The 12,922-nt window shown below is 39.2% G+C and overlaps 1 protein-coding gene across 9 annotated transcripts in view; it reads right to left on the reverse strand.

Moving 5' to 3' along the window:
• Positions 1-1,057: 1,057 nt before the first annotated feature.
• The window catches only part of IPCEF1 (interaction protein for cytohesin exchange factors 1), an 87,545-nt gene continuing 75,680 nt past the window's right edge, over positions 1,058-12,922 (reverse strand). For all 9 annotated transcript variants that reach the window (XM_038130488.1, XM_038130489.1, XM_038130486.1 and 6 more), the window contains 2 exons: positions 8,893-9,086; positions 1,058-5,410 (listed from right to left, as the gene is read on the reverse strand). In XM_038130488.1, the coding sequence (XP_037986416.1) occupies positions 5,210-5,410; positions 8,893-9,086 (395 nt within the window). In that variant the 3' untranslated portion in view covers positions 1,058-5,209. The remainder of the gene's footprint in view (positions 5,411-8,892; positions 9,087-12,922) is intronic.

Here is a 12,922-nt window from a genome sequence, read left to right on the forward strand (position 1 = left end):
AGCAGCTTCAAGAGACAGAATAATTTGGGCAGGTCCTAAGGCATCTAGGACACAGGGAGTAGTTCCTAAGCTATGGCATGATGACACAAACTATTTGCCCTGTAGAAAGGCCATTCACCTACGTCTTCAAAATGGACCTCATGAGGACCAGATGGGGTGCATAAGCTTCAGACACTGGTAGCTACAATGCTTTCCCAAAGAAATGGATTTTACAGGCTGAGTGTTACAGGCTGAGTCATCTAAAGTCAACCATTTCCAGATCATACATCAAGGCTGTTGAGCTATCAATGCGTATTTCTTCTTTAACTTGCTGCCATCTTATAAACCACTCCCTTTGGATTTTTATCACGAGTAAATAAATTAGGAAAATATTCATTTTTCCAGAGCAGACAGGTCTTGGAACTTCTCCCATAGCAAATTTCAAGGAATGTAGTACTCTTTTCAACACCTTACAATTTTTTTCAATGTTGAAATGCTTAGCTTTTGGCAAGCTCAGCTCCTACTACCCTATGCAAAGATGTGAATTTCAGCATGATCTTAGCTCCAAGATTTTTTCTGTTCTATTTTGCTTTTTTCACCTCAAATTTTGATTCAGTTCAGAATGAAGGCAGTTTTTAAAAAATGCAATAATGTTGCAGCTTGAAGCAAACCAAAATGGGATAAATCTTCAAGCATCGAGGAAATGCTCACTGACATCTTAAAATGTCTGCTGCTTTCAATGCCCCACACAAAACAGGAAATTCCACTTTGGCTCCACTACTACGAGAAAACCACTCTGGCTTCCTGTTAGCAGAAAGACATGTATCATATAAGTGAAGTCAACTCAGGCCCTCACTTGGTTGCAATGGTTACAATTGGCTACTTTTGTATGACTAAACAAGCAAAAGAGTAAAAAAAAGGCCAAAGCCCAAAACCCAGTAACAGTACATGGAGTTCCCCTCATAAAAGTATGCTTTCATGGGCCCCTTTGCTGCTTGAAAAGTTTAAAAATACAGGTTTTCATATTAAATCTGTAATATACATGATTTTGTGTGAGCCTGATGATGATATTGCTCACACAATAGATTTAACACACCCGTAATTTTTCCAAGTTAGAGATAATTTTAAATTCTGAATTTCCACACAGTTTTAAATCAAATACCATGTTTTTTCTTCCCCTTCCTCCTTGAAAAGGCCCCACACCAGCCTTTTCTCTCAATATGATGGTATCCCCCAAAATTCAAATTATTTGCAAAAAAGAGAAGTAGCACATTATTTATTCCTGTTTATTCCTGGTATCAGTTAGGGTATAGTTAATTTCTGCTTCAGTAGCTGTTACAGTGCTGTGTTTTGGATTCAGAATGAGAATGGTATTGGTAACACACTGGTGCTTTGTTTTTTGCTAAGCCATGTTTATCCCAAGTCAAGGATATTTTTCCTTGTCTCCTGCTCTTCCAGTGAGGAAATACACAAAAAACCAAACGGGCAGGGAGCATAGCTGGGACAGGGAACTCAAACTGACCAAAGGGATATTCCACATCACAGAACATCATGCCAGGTAAATAAACCAGGGGCAAAATAAATAAACCAGCTACCTGGGAGGGGGGCCTCACCTGGGTTTGGGAAGAGGGGTTTGGCAGGTCAGTGGGTGGTCAGCAATTGCATTGTACATCACTTGCTTGGGTTTCTTTCCTTTTTTATCATTATTATTATTTACCATTACTGTTGTGTTTTACTTTATTTTAAATTATAAAACCTTTCTAGTCTCAGCCTACAATTTTTACTTCAATTCTGCTCCCCATTACACAGGGATAGGGAAGGAAAAGAGAGGGGGGCTGAGCAAGCACCTGCATGGTGTTTCATCTCCAGCTGCACTAAAAACCATGACAAGGTGAAACCCTAGTATTGATTGAATCATCAGAGCTAGATGTAAAAATATTCACAATCCCCACATGGAATCTCTTCCATCATAACAAAGGAAATGTGATCCCACCTCATTCTCGTATCTCAAGAGATGTACACCACCAGAACAGAGAGATTAGATTTCCAGAAAAGCTACAGAAACAGTTGAAATTAGATATTGTTACCAGGAATTCCAAAATCTCCATTGCTGGACTTGCTGCACCATCTGGCTTTACTGACAGAAGAAAAATTGTGCATGTGCACGTATCCACACACACATACTTTCTCCCAAAAAAGTATATAAAACATCTCCCTTGAGGCAGATGGTTAAAGACTTCTTGACATTCACACACTAGGGATGCACAGCTCCCTCTGCTATGAGTCAATAGTGCAGGTCTTCCAATCCAGACCAAGAAATACCGGTTACTGCAAGCATCACCGAGCAGAGCACAGACTTGTCCAAGTTTCTCCTGTTGAGGTGGCTCCCCGCTGTAGCTGTCAGCTTGTGCGTAATTCTGTCTCTGATTATGGCTTTCACGCTGCTGGGCAGCGCCTTGTGATAAACCCAGGCGAAAAGTGTCACAGTAATTAGCAATGCCAGAAAATTAATCCTGTTTCACTGCAATTTTCACTTTGCATTTTCCACGCTTTCCATTATTTTGAATCTAAGCAGTAGCTGAGAGAGTGGAGTTAGACTTCCTGCACAGTACATAAAACCCATACATTTGCTTTCCTGAACAAAGAAATTTGTTAAAGTTATAACTGGGATTAAAGCAACCCCGTCCAAGAATTTTCTGTTCTTTTCTAAGCAGTGATTGAGCCCATGCTCAGTAGGTCTCCAAAACCTCAATAGTTCAACAATAAGTATCTACTGACCATCTAAAAGAGAGTAATTTAAAAGCAATTTCGGGCTATGTAATCTGTCAAAACCAATAGAAGAGTTTGGGCAGTCCAAGGGCATCTCTTTGTCTCTAGATTTGGGAAAGCTGTTTTGTCTTTGTTTACACAAGTGCAGTGTGAAAATAGCCAACACAGCATGTACAGGCCACATAGGCTTTTCTTTGTAGGCAGCAAATCTACTTCAGCAAATGGAGTTGACTCAGACTTTGCTCAGAACTGCAAGGCACTGACTTGTCTGGCCCAGCTCAACAGGCCACTTAAGTATGTGCTTCTTTTCAGCATCTAAGTGAAGATGATTTTGAAGGAAAATGGTGTTTACATGAGAAACTCACATATGTGACAGAAAATGTGCATGCAATTTGTCCTCCAATATTTATCCATTACTTAGCACCAGGTAGTTAAAAATTAAATGGACCAAGCAGATTAATCCCTACACTCCTAATTTTCAGGGTGCTCTTAGCAGTTAATTGACAACATTTCAATGAGAATGGTGGAATAATTATTTAAAAAAAAAAAAGAAAAGAAAAAAAAAAAAAAAGAAGAACAAAAAAGCAACCCAAAAATGGGCTCCATTTTTAAGACGCAATTACTCCAAACCAAATTGCACCAGGTATTTAGCTTGCTTAACTTCTAGTTACTTAGTGAAGTGATGAAATCACCACGCATATGATGATTTCCTGAAAAGAATAGCTTTTTAACCATCCAGAGTTTTGTGTCTGCTTCCCCATTTAGTCATGTTCATCTATTTCCTTGCCTCTATTATAAAAGAACAGCTGCTGAGAATCAAAAATGCAATATCAACACTCAAATAAATCACTACACAGGTGGAAAAGATTTCACATGTTTCCACTAACACCATTATCTTTTGTTTTGTCAATCAAGCTGTGATAAAACATAAAATGTATAAAGAGAGATGAATATGGCTGCATCCCTATAGTGTATTTTACTTTAAAAGATAAACTGTATTGAAAATAAATGACAAATAATATCTTCATGAAATAGCAACAGAAGTGCAGATTGTCACAGTTCCTATAGTGACATTAATTTGGGAATGGTGGACTAATTCTTGCTTTTCAAAATTCAGCACTCTGCAAAATTTCTTATACTGCAGAAGAGAGGAAGGCAAAAGCCCAAAACCATGTACTAAGGACAATGAAGCCAAAAAATCATGATCCTGCAGCAAAACCTCTATTTTTTCCCCCAAAGGGAAATCTTGAAACTGTCTAGAAAACTTTCTTCAGGCCCTAAATTGTACAGATCTTCTTCATCTAAAACTCAAAGCTAGAAAAGCAGAAGAAAGAGTCACAGCATATGCCTCAGGGTAGTCTCAGCTACAGAGCCATTACCATGATCTATAATGGAACACAAAATAAAGAGGCATTTCAAGTCAATCTGTAAGCACTCACAGCTGGGTGGGCTTGGTCCACATGTGCCTATTTATATTAAGAAATTCCGCATATATAAATATATAAATAAACGTCTATACAGTACATAGTCACATTCATATAAGTCATAAAATTACATATATTTACAAAAATATTTGCAGCTTTGTTTTACACTTCCAGGTCCACATTAGGAGTTGAGTCATTTAGCTTCTGGCTTGTGAATATGATCACCTTCCTTAAGTTGGACTCTGGGATGAACTTGTACCTTATATACTCCCAATTGTCAAAAATAAGAAAGAAGAACATAATCTTCCAAGGAATTCTGCCATGTCCATAAGAAAAGTTGAATCTTGTCTCACTGAAGAGTAAATTACATGTTAGCAAAAACTTAGAGACCTCTTCTTCATGTAGAAAGACAGTACCTTCTTGGTCTGGACCATAAATAAATTTGATACTCACAAAACATCAGGTAGAGCCCAAACTGAGTGCCTGGCAGCTGTCTACAGTATCAAATCATGCATAATTACTCTTCCATTTGTCTCCATTTAAACTGGTTGAGTGGTGAAAGTAAACGGATACAGAGATGAAAATATGTACATCAGGTTACCTTAGAGGGTAAAAAGGTAGAGTAGACTACATCCTGTTTGGATCAGTTTAGCTTCATTTCAAGGTAAGTTGTATGGTCAAAACAATCCCAAGGATCTCATATTTATACAGTAGATATTACATAGTTCTGTGTCCTCCAGGAGCTGGACACTTAGAATTTTCTTCTCCAAAAACTGAAAAATGTTTCTTTGCTGCTTTGTTAAATAGTCTTCTTACGTACGCAGGCTACATTCAGGTGTGCTTTTTTGGGCAACTTGTGCAAGTTTGGGGAACTTGCCCATTTGACATTAAATGAGTTCTGCAAGAGCATTTAAAACTTTGGAGAATGGGTCGTTTTCCTTTTGAAGCACACTTGCGAAAAACAAACCTCAAGATACAGCAGCTTAAATTGCTTGTACGTGAAGACCCGTGCAGAAAATCTTGCCATGTGCAATTGATCAAATAGCACTTTCAGTGACTGGCTGTGGAGTAATTTCTTGCTCCTCACTATTCTCTGTGGACATGTCCTGGACCTCCTGCTGCTGATAAATATCTTGGACCAGCATGATGTTTGTGCTCCTCCACTCTCTGTACTTCACTGCTGTCAACTTTGGGTCGTCTAGCAACTGGTTAATTGTGGCCAGGTCATGTTCCTTACACTAGGAAGAGAACAAGTGGTTAATTCCACAGAAAATGTCAAGACAATTGTCCCTAACAAAAACACTCTGGGAATGTTAGACTCATGTCACAAGGAGATGGCCAATTACCCATCCTCCTGGCAGCTTGTTCCCATTTTTAGAGTGTAGGTCATCAAAGTTATGTCTACAGTAAAAATTCTTCCCAGTTAAAGGCAAGTTACGATTTCATCTAGATTTTTTCTAGGCTTCTTAACAAAACTTGATGAGAGAAGATTCATGTGAAAATTACACATTGTTATTCTGTCTCTCAACAAGACAGTACTTGCATGAAACGAGACACAACAGCACTTATTTCTGTAATTCTCAAAAACCACTTATTCCATGTAATAAATGTCACTTCTCTGGGAACTGGACTGAACATAATTTTGGATATAATTTGTGCACTGGCAGTAGAGTGGCTACAGTACCTGTGTCTGCCATCTACCACCAGCTACTGCCAATAAATCTGGTATCTACTTTTAGGCAAGAGCAGCTCAGACCATTTATTATGGCACCCAGGTTCACTTGTAAGATGTGGGCAGTGACTGATGCAGGGACACTGAGACTGTGTATGTCACAGAACTACAGAATGACTGAGCTTGGAAGGGACTTCTGGGAGTCATTTGGTCCAAAACCCTTCCTCAAACAGAGCCACCTACTGCAGGCTGCCTAGGACTGTGTGCAGATGACTCTTGAGTATCTCCAAGGACAGAGACTCAACAGCTTCCCTGGACTATCTGTGCTTGGTCATCCTCACAGTGTTTCTTGCTATCTGGGGAAACCTTCTGTGTTTCAGTTTGAACCCACCACTTCTGGTCCTGTCACTGGGCACCACTAAAAATAGCCTGGCTCTGTCTTCATTACACCCTCCTTTCACACGCTGATGTTCTTTGATGTCCTCCTCACATGTTGTGGCATAACAAACCACTTTGCTTTTCCAGCCCATATTGCCTATCCATGGACACAGGATAGAGAAGCCCCAGTGAGCAGGTATAATTTATTAATGGAGGCACCATGCTGCACTAACAAAACTTGGCTACAAAACTTCCTACTTTTGCTGGGCTCCCTTGCTCCAGTCTGTGTGTGAAAGCGATGGAATAGTTCTAACCATCTTCTCCTGCTGTGACCCATTCATCATACCCAAGGATACCCTGTACTGGTGGCTGCCTTGAAAACATCTTGAAAGTACTCCCACACATTCATTTCACCTTCTGATAGCAGCAATCAGCTGTTTCTAAATCCATATCCCACTACTAATCTAATGAACCTTCAACTGCTCCAATTCCTGTCTTGCCTTAGCTGCTTTTTAAACACAAAAGCTCTTTCAACTGTATTTTACAGATGTCCTACCCTCAAGATCCAGTGCCAGCTCCTTTAAGAAGACTTCTGGCATTGACACAGGGATATGTGCAGTTAGCTTAAGAGAAGAAGAAAGGAGATAAGGAGGTGAAAGGAAGAGAAGTATTTCTACTGGATAAACTTGGCAGCAAAAAAGTCATGCCATGGAGTTTCTCCTGTAGCACTAAAACTATTTCCCACATTCACTAAGACTGTGATGCATTTGCACATAACTTCCCTCTCTTCCAAAGTATTCAAAGCATGTTTTGTTAATGATATATTGTGGCAGCAACATCAATCTGTTGTTAAATATGTGGAGTCAAAAGTCTAAAATTAAAATTGCATTGAGACTTGCATAAATCACTTCTCAAACTAATAGGGTTTTAATTAAAGCAGAGTACATATGGATCTAAAAAATCCTGATTTTTAAATTTCCAGTAGATCATTTCCAATTATCTAATGTCTTGTATTGTACATTAAGAAAATTGACTTTAAAAGCACATAATTCCACTGATGTAATTAATATGGCACTTTCCCACTGGAGGCACTTGACTTTCAGACAGGCTAACTTAAATACTGCTGTGTAGAGAACTCCGTTTGTGTCTATGAGAAAGTGTCTGTGCTTTTTTATTTGTCTTGTCAATCCTCCAGGTTCTTAGTTTGAAAAAAGAAAAAAAAAACAAACAAACCAAAACAAAGAAAGACAACCAACAAAAATCCAAAGAAATCAACGCATTTTATATGTTATGAACACTCAAAACTTATTTTTCCATATTAAATACAAGTGTTAGACAAACCAAAGTTAATCACAACTCATATAATACTCCCATGCTAAATCAGTGCACCGTTGTCCTCCTTGTTCATGTCTGACAATAAGGCTTCCGTTCAACTCCATACTAATGAAGGTGACTGTCCCACAAATACAACTCCATTTTGCACTACCTGGTTCTTAGATTTATTAGTGAGGGTCCTGTCAGGGAAAACTTTGTGGAATGTTTACATACTTTTTAAATCAACTTTCTGCAATGTGGGAGGCTCACTTCACTGCTGATGCAAATGAATACTTCTGCAGTCACTGCCACATCTCTGAAAACTCTTTGATACTAAGGAGAGACTTCACCAGGTCTCATACAGAGCCAAGAAGGATGCCTCTCTTCTCAATTCTCTTTACTTTTCAGGAATTTCAATACAGGCTAAGGTGCTAAACCCAAGCCTTCCATTGCAACTAATAATCAAACCAATGATTGTGCTGGCAGAATAAGTTTTTAGAATCACAGAACTGCTAAGGTTGGAAAAGACCTCTAAGATCATCAAGTCCAACATGCATTTCTCCAGCTTACAGTGCCTGAAGCCAAATGCATCCATTTGAAACAAGATACTCAATTCCTGCTTCAAATGAATACGAAAAGAAACAAGTGAAGCCCCAAGTTTGCATTTATTCTGTCTTCTCCTTACAATATAAATGCTATGGTTAAGCTTTTTGTTTCCCTCAGTACCATTCAGAAGTAGGCTTTGAAATCCCGTGACACTTGATGTTGGAAAGTAAACTGCTTCATAAATTCCCATATTCCAGATGGATTTACTTGCCCTTTAATGGAACATCTCCTGAACCACTGTACCCCTCCAGCTCCTGATATATTTCCAACATAAAAGCAGGATGCTTTTGTTATTAGAATATTTTAGTTACAGGAGGTCTTTACAATAGCTTTGGCACATCCTGTACATTCTCTGATAATCACATAAGGAAAACTTTTTTTGGCTCAGGGTCATTTTCATGTCCTTTATCATCAATGTACTTTGTCTGCTCTTCCTTTTTCAAGGCTCCCCTGTTTAGTGCATTTAGCTGAGCTTGCAAGTTTTCCAGTTAACTAAGAGTTTTCTTTATTAAATTTTCCAAATGGGCTGGAACTTCTGCAAGAGGAATCCCTCCTGAGCTATTGCCTCTGCTTCCAGTTCAAGCTGAACAACACAATGCAGATCAGTGTTCACAATGAAGCAGAAAAACAGAATTCAAAAACTTAACAATTATCTGGGGCTTTCAGTAAATATGTAATTAGAGCTTGGCTGAAGTCTATACTGCTGTTTTTTTCTCTCAAGCTTTTCCTTGGCAAGATCTGCAAACTCACCTTTAATGTACTGTTCAGCATTCGAATTTTGTGGAGTTTCTCATTAATGGAGGGGTTTTTGCTGCGCTTGATAAATGACTTCCTAAGCTCCTTCTTAGTTGACAGTCGACGATCACCAATGGGAGACAGGCTTGCTTGCTCCAATGACTTGTAAAGTCGCTCCATTTCATCATCATCATCACACTTTTCCTGGTCTGCAAAGAAAAGAACAAATTGGGTATGAGAACATGAATGTGGCAGCAGATAACAGAAAAGTTAGGTTCAGCTATTAGGAAGGCTCTTAACCAACTCAAAAAATAATTGTATTAAAGTTAAAACTAAGGGCAATTAGGGTCATTTCTAGGGTAATAATGCCTATGAGAAAGACATACTTCCTAACTCACATGTTGTTAAGAATCAGGTAATGATCCAAACAGATGTGAGCTTGTATCTCCACTAATAGAGGGCTGCTTTAATGCTCTGAATGTACCACAGACTTTGAACAACTGTCAGTAGCTCTATGTTTGAATGAAACAACTCTGATAGCATCTACACCCATTCATCCCTCCCTGCATGCTACACACAGTGAATTATGCTTCTACTGGGCAACTCACAAACCAAATTCTCTTTGGTGTGCTGATTCATCACCAGGTTTTGGTAATCATTGAAAAGAGAATTTTTTAAAAATGAGCAATTAAAAGAAACATAGAAACATTTCAGGGGCCCCAAGAGAAGGTCCCTAGAAAACAGATTAAAGCAAGAACCCTTGGGGAATCCAATGCCTTGCTCCTGAGTTTCACAGATTGCAGCAGAGAATTCACTTATAAAGCCTCACAACAAAGCCTTGATTATCTCCACGTTAATTATTCTGTTGGCTCCCAAGCTGCGGGACCATCTTCCAAGACAGAGAGTATATGAAAGGAAAAGCAAGTAAACAGCTGAGAATAGCATAAAATAAGATGAAAATTTAAGCAAAGGCATTCCTCAGAATAAAACAACTTAAAAATGAACAGACTGAAATAAAAATGTGCCGGGCATATGTAGGGGCGTTTCAGCAGAAGGACATTTTTAGCAACAGACTGCGCAACTCGCTTCTTGTCCTTCAGTCCACACAGCTTCAGTGATCTCTAAAGGAAAATCTTACAGCTATTGCTGTTTTCAGGGTGCTAATGAATCCCTCAAGATCCACTTTTGGTAACACTTGGTTTTATATCACTGGGGGTAGTGGTGTTGATTCTTCTCAACTGCTTCCCATTGAACTGGCTGGGCACTTTTTTCTTTTCAAGTTAAACATTTACTTTTCTAAATCATCTGCAGTCAGCAAATATATTCTGAACAAAAGGAAGAAGTCCTTCTGCTCAGTCATGCTGCTGTGAAAAGAATGCTGCAATATGTCAGCATGCTAAGGAGGCTGCTTCTTATCTTTTCCATGTTTTATAAAGTACAGCATCCTCCTACATCTCTGTTCTTTCTAAATATTTAGGTTACAAGAAAGGTTTATGATACGCTGCAAATATTTGCCTTCACTGTGTTTCTGGCCTATTCTTCACTACTGTGTGATTATAAAAAGCCTACTGTAACTTGACAAAAACTAAATATAACTTCCAACATTGGTACATTGCTGGGGGAGGAAAAGGGGAACTGTTGTGTATTTAACAAGGTGCAGGAAACAGAAAAAAAATGGAAGCGTAAGGCATAATACACGGCAATAGTATTTCCTGAAAGCTATTGGCACATGCCATGAGGCTTGCAGTAGCTAGTTTCCTGCCTACTTTCTTGGGATGAAGCAGCTGTTTGTTTCATTAGCCAGCTTCTGCACAGGACTGGCTAAGCTCTGCTGTAGACATCACCCATCAGGACTGTGCACAGTAATGCCTTGAAAGATAAATTGATTTTTATTAACTATCCAAGAAAGTCTGTGTTACAAGGGCAAAAAGTTGCTTCAATCGTGCCCAACAACTTTTAGATAAAGTCAACCCACAGGGGACTTAAGGTCCCTGCTCCAGACACCTTTTGAGGCTTAATAATGAACTTCCTCAGTATCCTAAGAGGGCTACAAAGCAGCAAGCCTGTGAAAACACCCTCACCGAACACTCTTATTTTGTGCTAAATAAGCTGATATCTTCCATGCACTTGTGGGAAACTGTAAGGAGAACAGTAATATTCAGCACAGAAAAAGATGGTGCCAAAGTCAGAAAAGCCCAGGAGAAGGCTCAGACATGATGCACTTGCCCAGCAAAGTGTACTCAGCTCCTACAGATTTTCAAAACTTCTACCTGAAACTTCTTTTCTCTTTCTTATTCTTCCACCATTCTCATCCTCCAAGGGATTAATCAGAGTCAGGTAATTTCAAAGGGAAAGGAACGCGTCAGATTCTTCATATTAGGTGGATAAAGGACTAAATGGAATTTCAGCAAACTGCTGAAAAACAAGGGTCAGTGGAACTTACAGGTTGTATAGAGCCAGGTATGAGTTACACAGCACTTTTGTCTCCATTTTTATGAATTTCAACTACAGCTAAAAAATAAGAGAGTATCCTAATATTGTGATTTGTGTAGAACACTGTTGGTGTTGACAAAAGATATGTCTGCCAATAAAACTCTATAAACTGAGGCCAGACTATCTGTTACCTATCTGGAATTTTACCTTCAGCATCCTGAGTAGCCTTGAGCCAAGCTCAGAAAGAAAAAGCCCACAATTTGCAGGCTTGAAGCTGCCACTGAATGCATTAGATTGATGTTGTAAATCGGAAAGGGGGAGAGGTAATGGAGGAACTGAAAAATTCTGATTTAGGGGCACTAAAACACAACTCTGAGGCTTGATGCCATTTATCTGGAATTTCCCTCTAACAGGAGGTATCACAGACAAGAACAACCTCCCAGAGGTTCAACATGCCTATTCTTCACCTCCTCAATTTTCAGCTTCCGCTCTCCTGTCAGCCAACTTGCCAGAGGCTGGAGAGATTAAGATTTTGAGACTCCCCATCTTGGAGCATCAGTGCAGGAGCCTGTCTGAAATCTCAGCTTTAATGCTCTTTAGGCCTCCATAAGTGAAATTATCCAGAACTTTCAAAAAGCAGCTGTGAAAAATAATGTTGATTTTTTCCCAGTAGTAAAGATAAAGAAATAGGAAATGTTTGGCAAAAAGAGCATTTTGCATTGAAAACCACCTCCAGCAGAACGTATCTGACAGAATTTATCTGAAATGTAAATATTTGTTCTCCCATTCTGTGACTTGAGATCTCACAGACCCCCAGTTGTGTATTAATCCCAGGGAAAAAAACTCTGCTTCTTCCTCCTGTTTGTGCTACTCTTATGAACATCTTGTAGCTTTGCCAGCACCTCTGTTTCTGATTCTGCTAAAAATTTTTATGCCAGTAGAGAGAACACATACACCCAAGGCTGAAAAGAGCAGAAGGGAAAAAAGTCACAGATGATTTTTGCCTTTACCTACCTATCCACCCCCTAGCCCTTCTCCACAGAGGTACTGGACTTTTCTATGGGAATATGAAGTCACCTCAGGGAAATCCTATTTCTCACATAATTATGGAACAGAAAGTACAGAAAAAATTTCAGTTAGGTGAGCATAACTCAGGCAAACTCCTCACTGGCAAATGCAGAGCTAAGAGGAAAGATTGAAAGAAAATAATAGGAAATCTATGTTACCACAATTAGACGCTGTTGTCTGACAGTATAGTGGACTCAGCAGTGAGGGGTGGAATTTTAATAAACTGAACTGGAAACAACATAAATAAGTATCTATTTTTCAGAGGGTTCAGAAAACCATAGCACCATAGTTTTCACTGTGATTTCTAAAGCTTTTTTGATGAGAAACAAAAAAAATCATTCAAGTTGTTTCTCTACACAGTTGTTCTCACCAGAAGCACATTTCTCATCTAGTCTCAGCCACGATCTAGCTATTTGCTATAACTTTTGCAGAAGGAGAAAAGGGACCAGAGCACACCAGAGGATCTGTTCTGGCTATTACTGGCACAGGCAGAGTCCAGAGAGGAAGAGGATGTCAGTCATGAGAACACAAGGAATTGAATGAA

This window comes from Motacilla alba, chromosome 3, assembly GCF_015832195.1.
Source record: "Motacilla alba alba isolate MOTALB_02 chromosome 3, Motacilla_alba_V1.0_pri, whole genome shotgun sequence".
In the NCBI taxonomy this organism is placed as follows: Eukaryota; Metazoa; Chordata; class Aves; order Passeriformes; family Motacillidae; genus Motacilla; species Motacilla alba.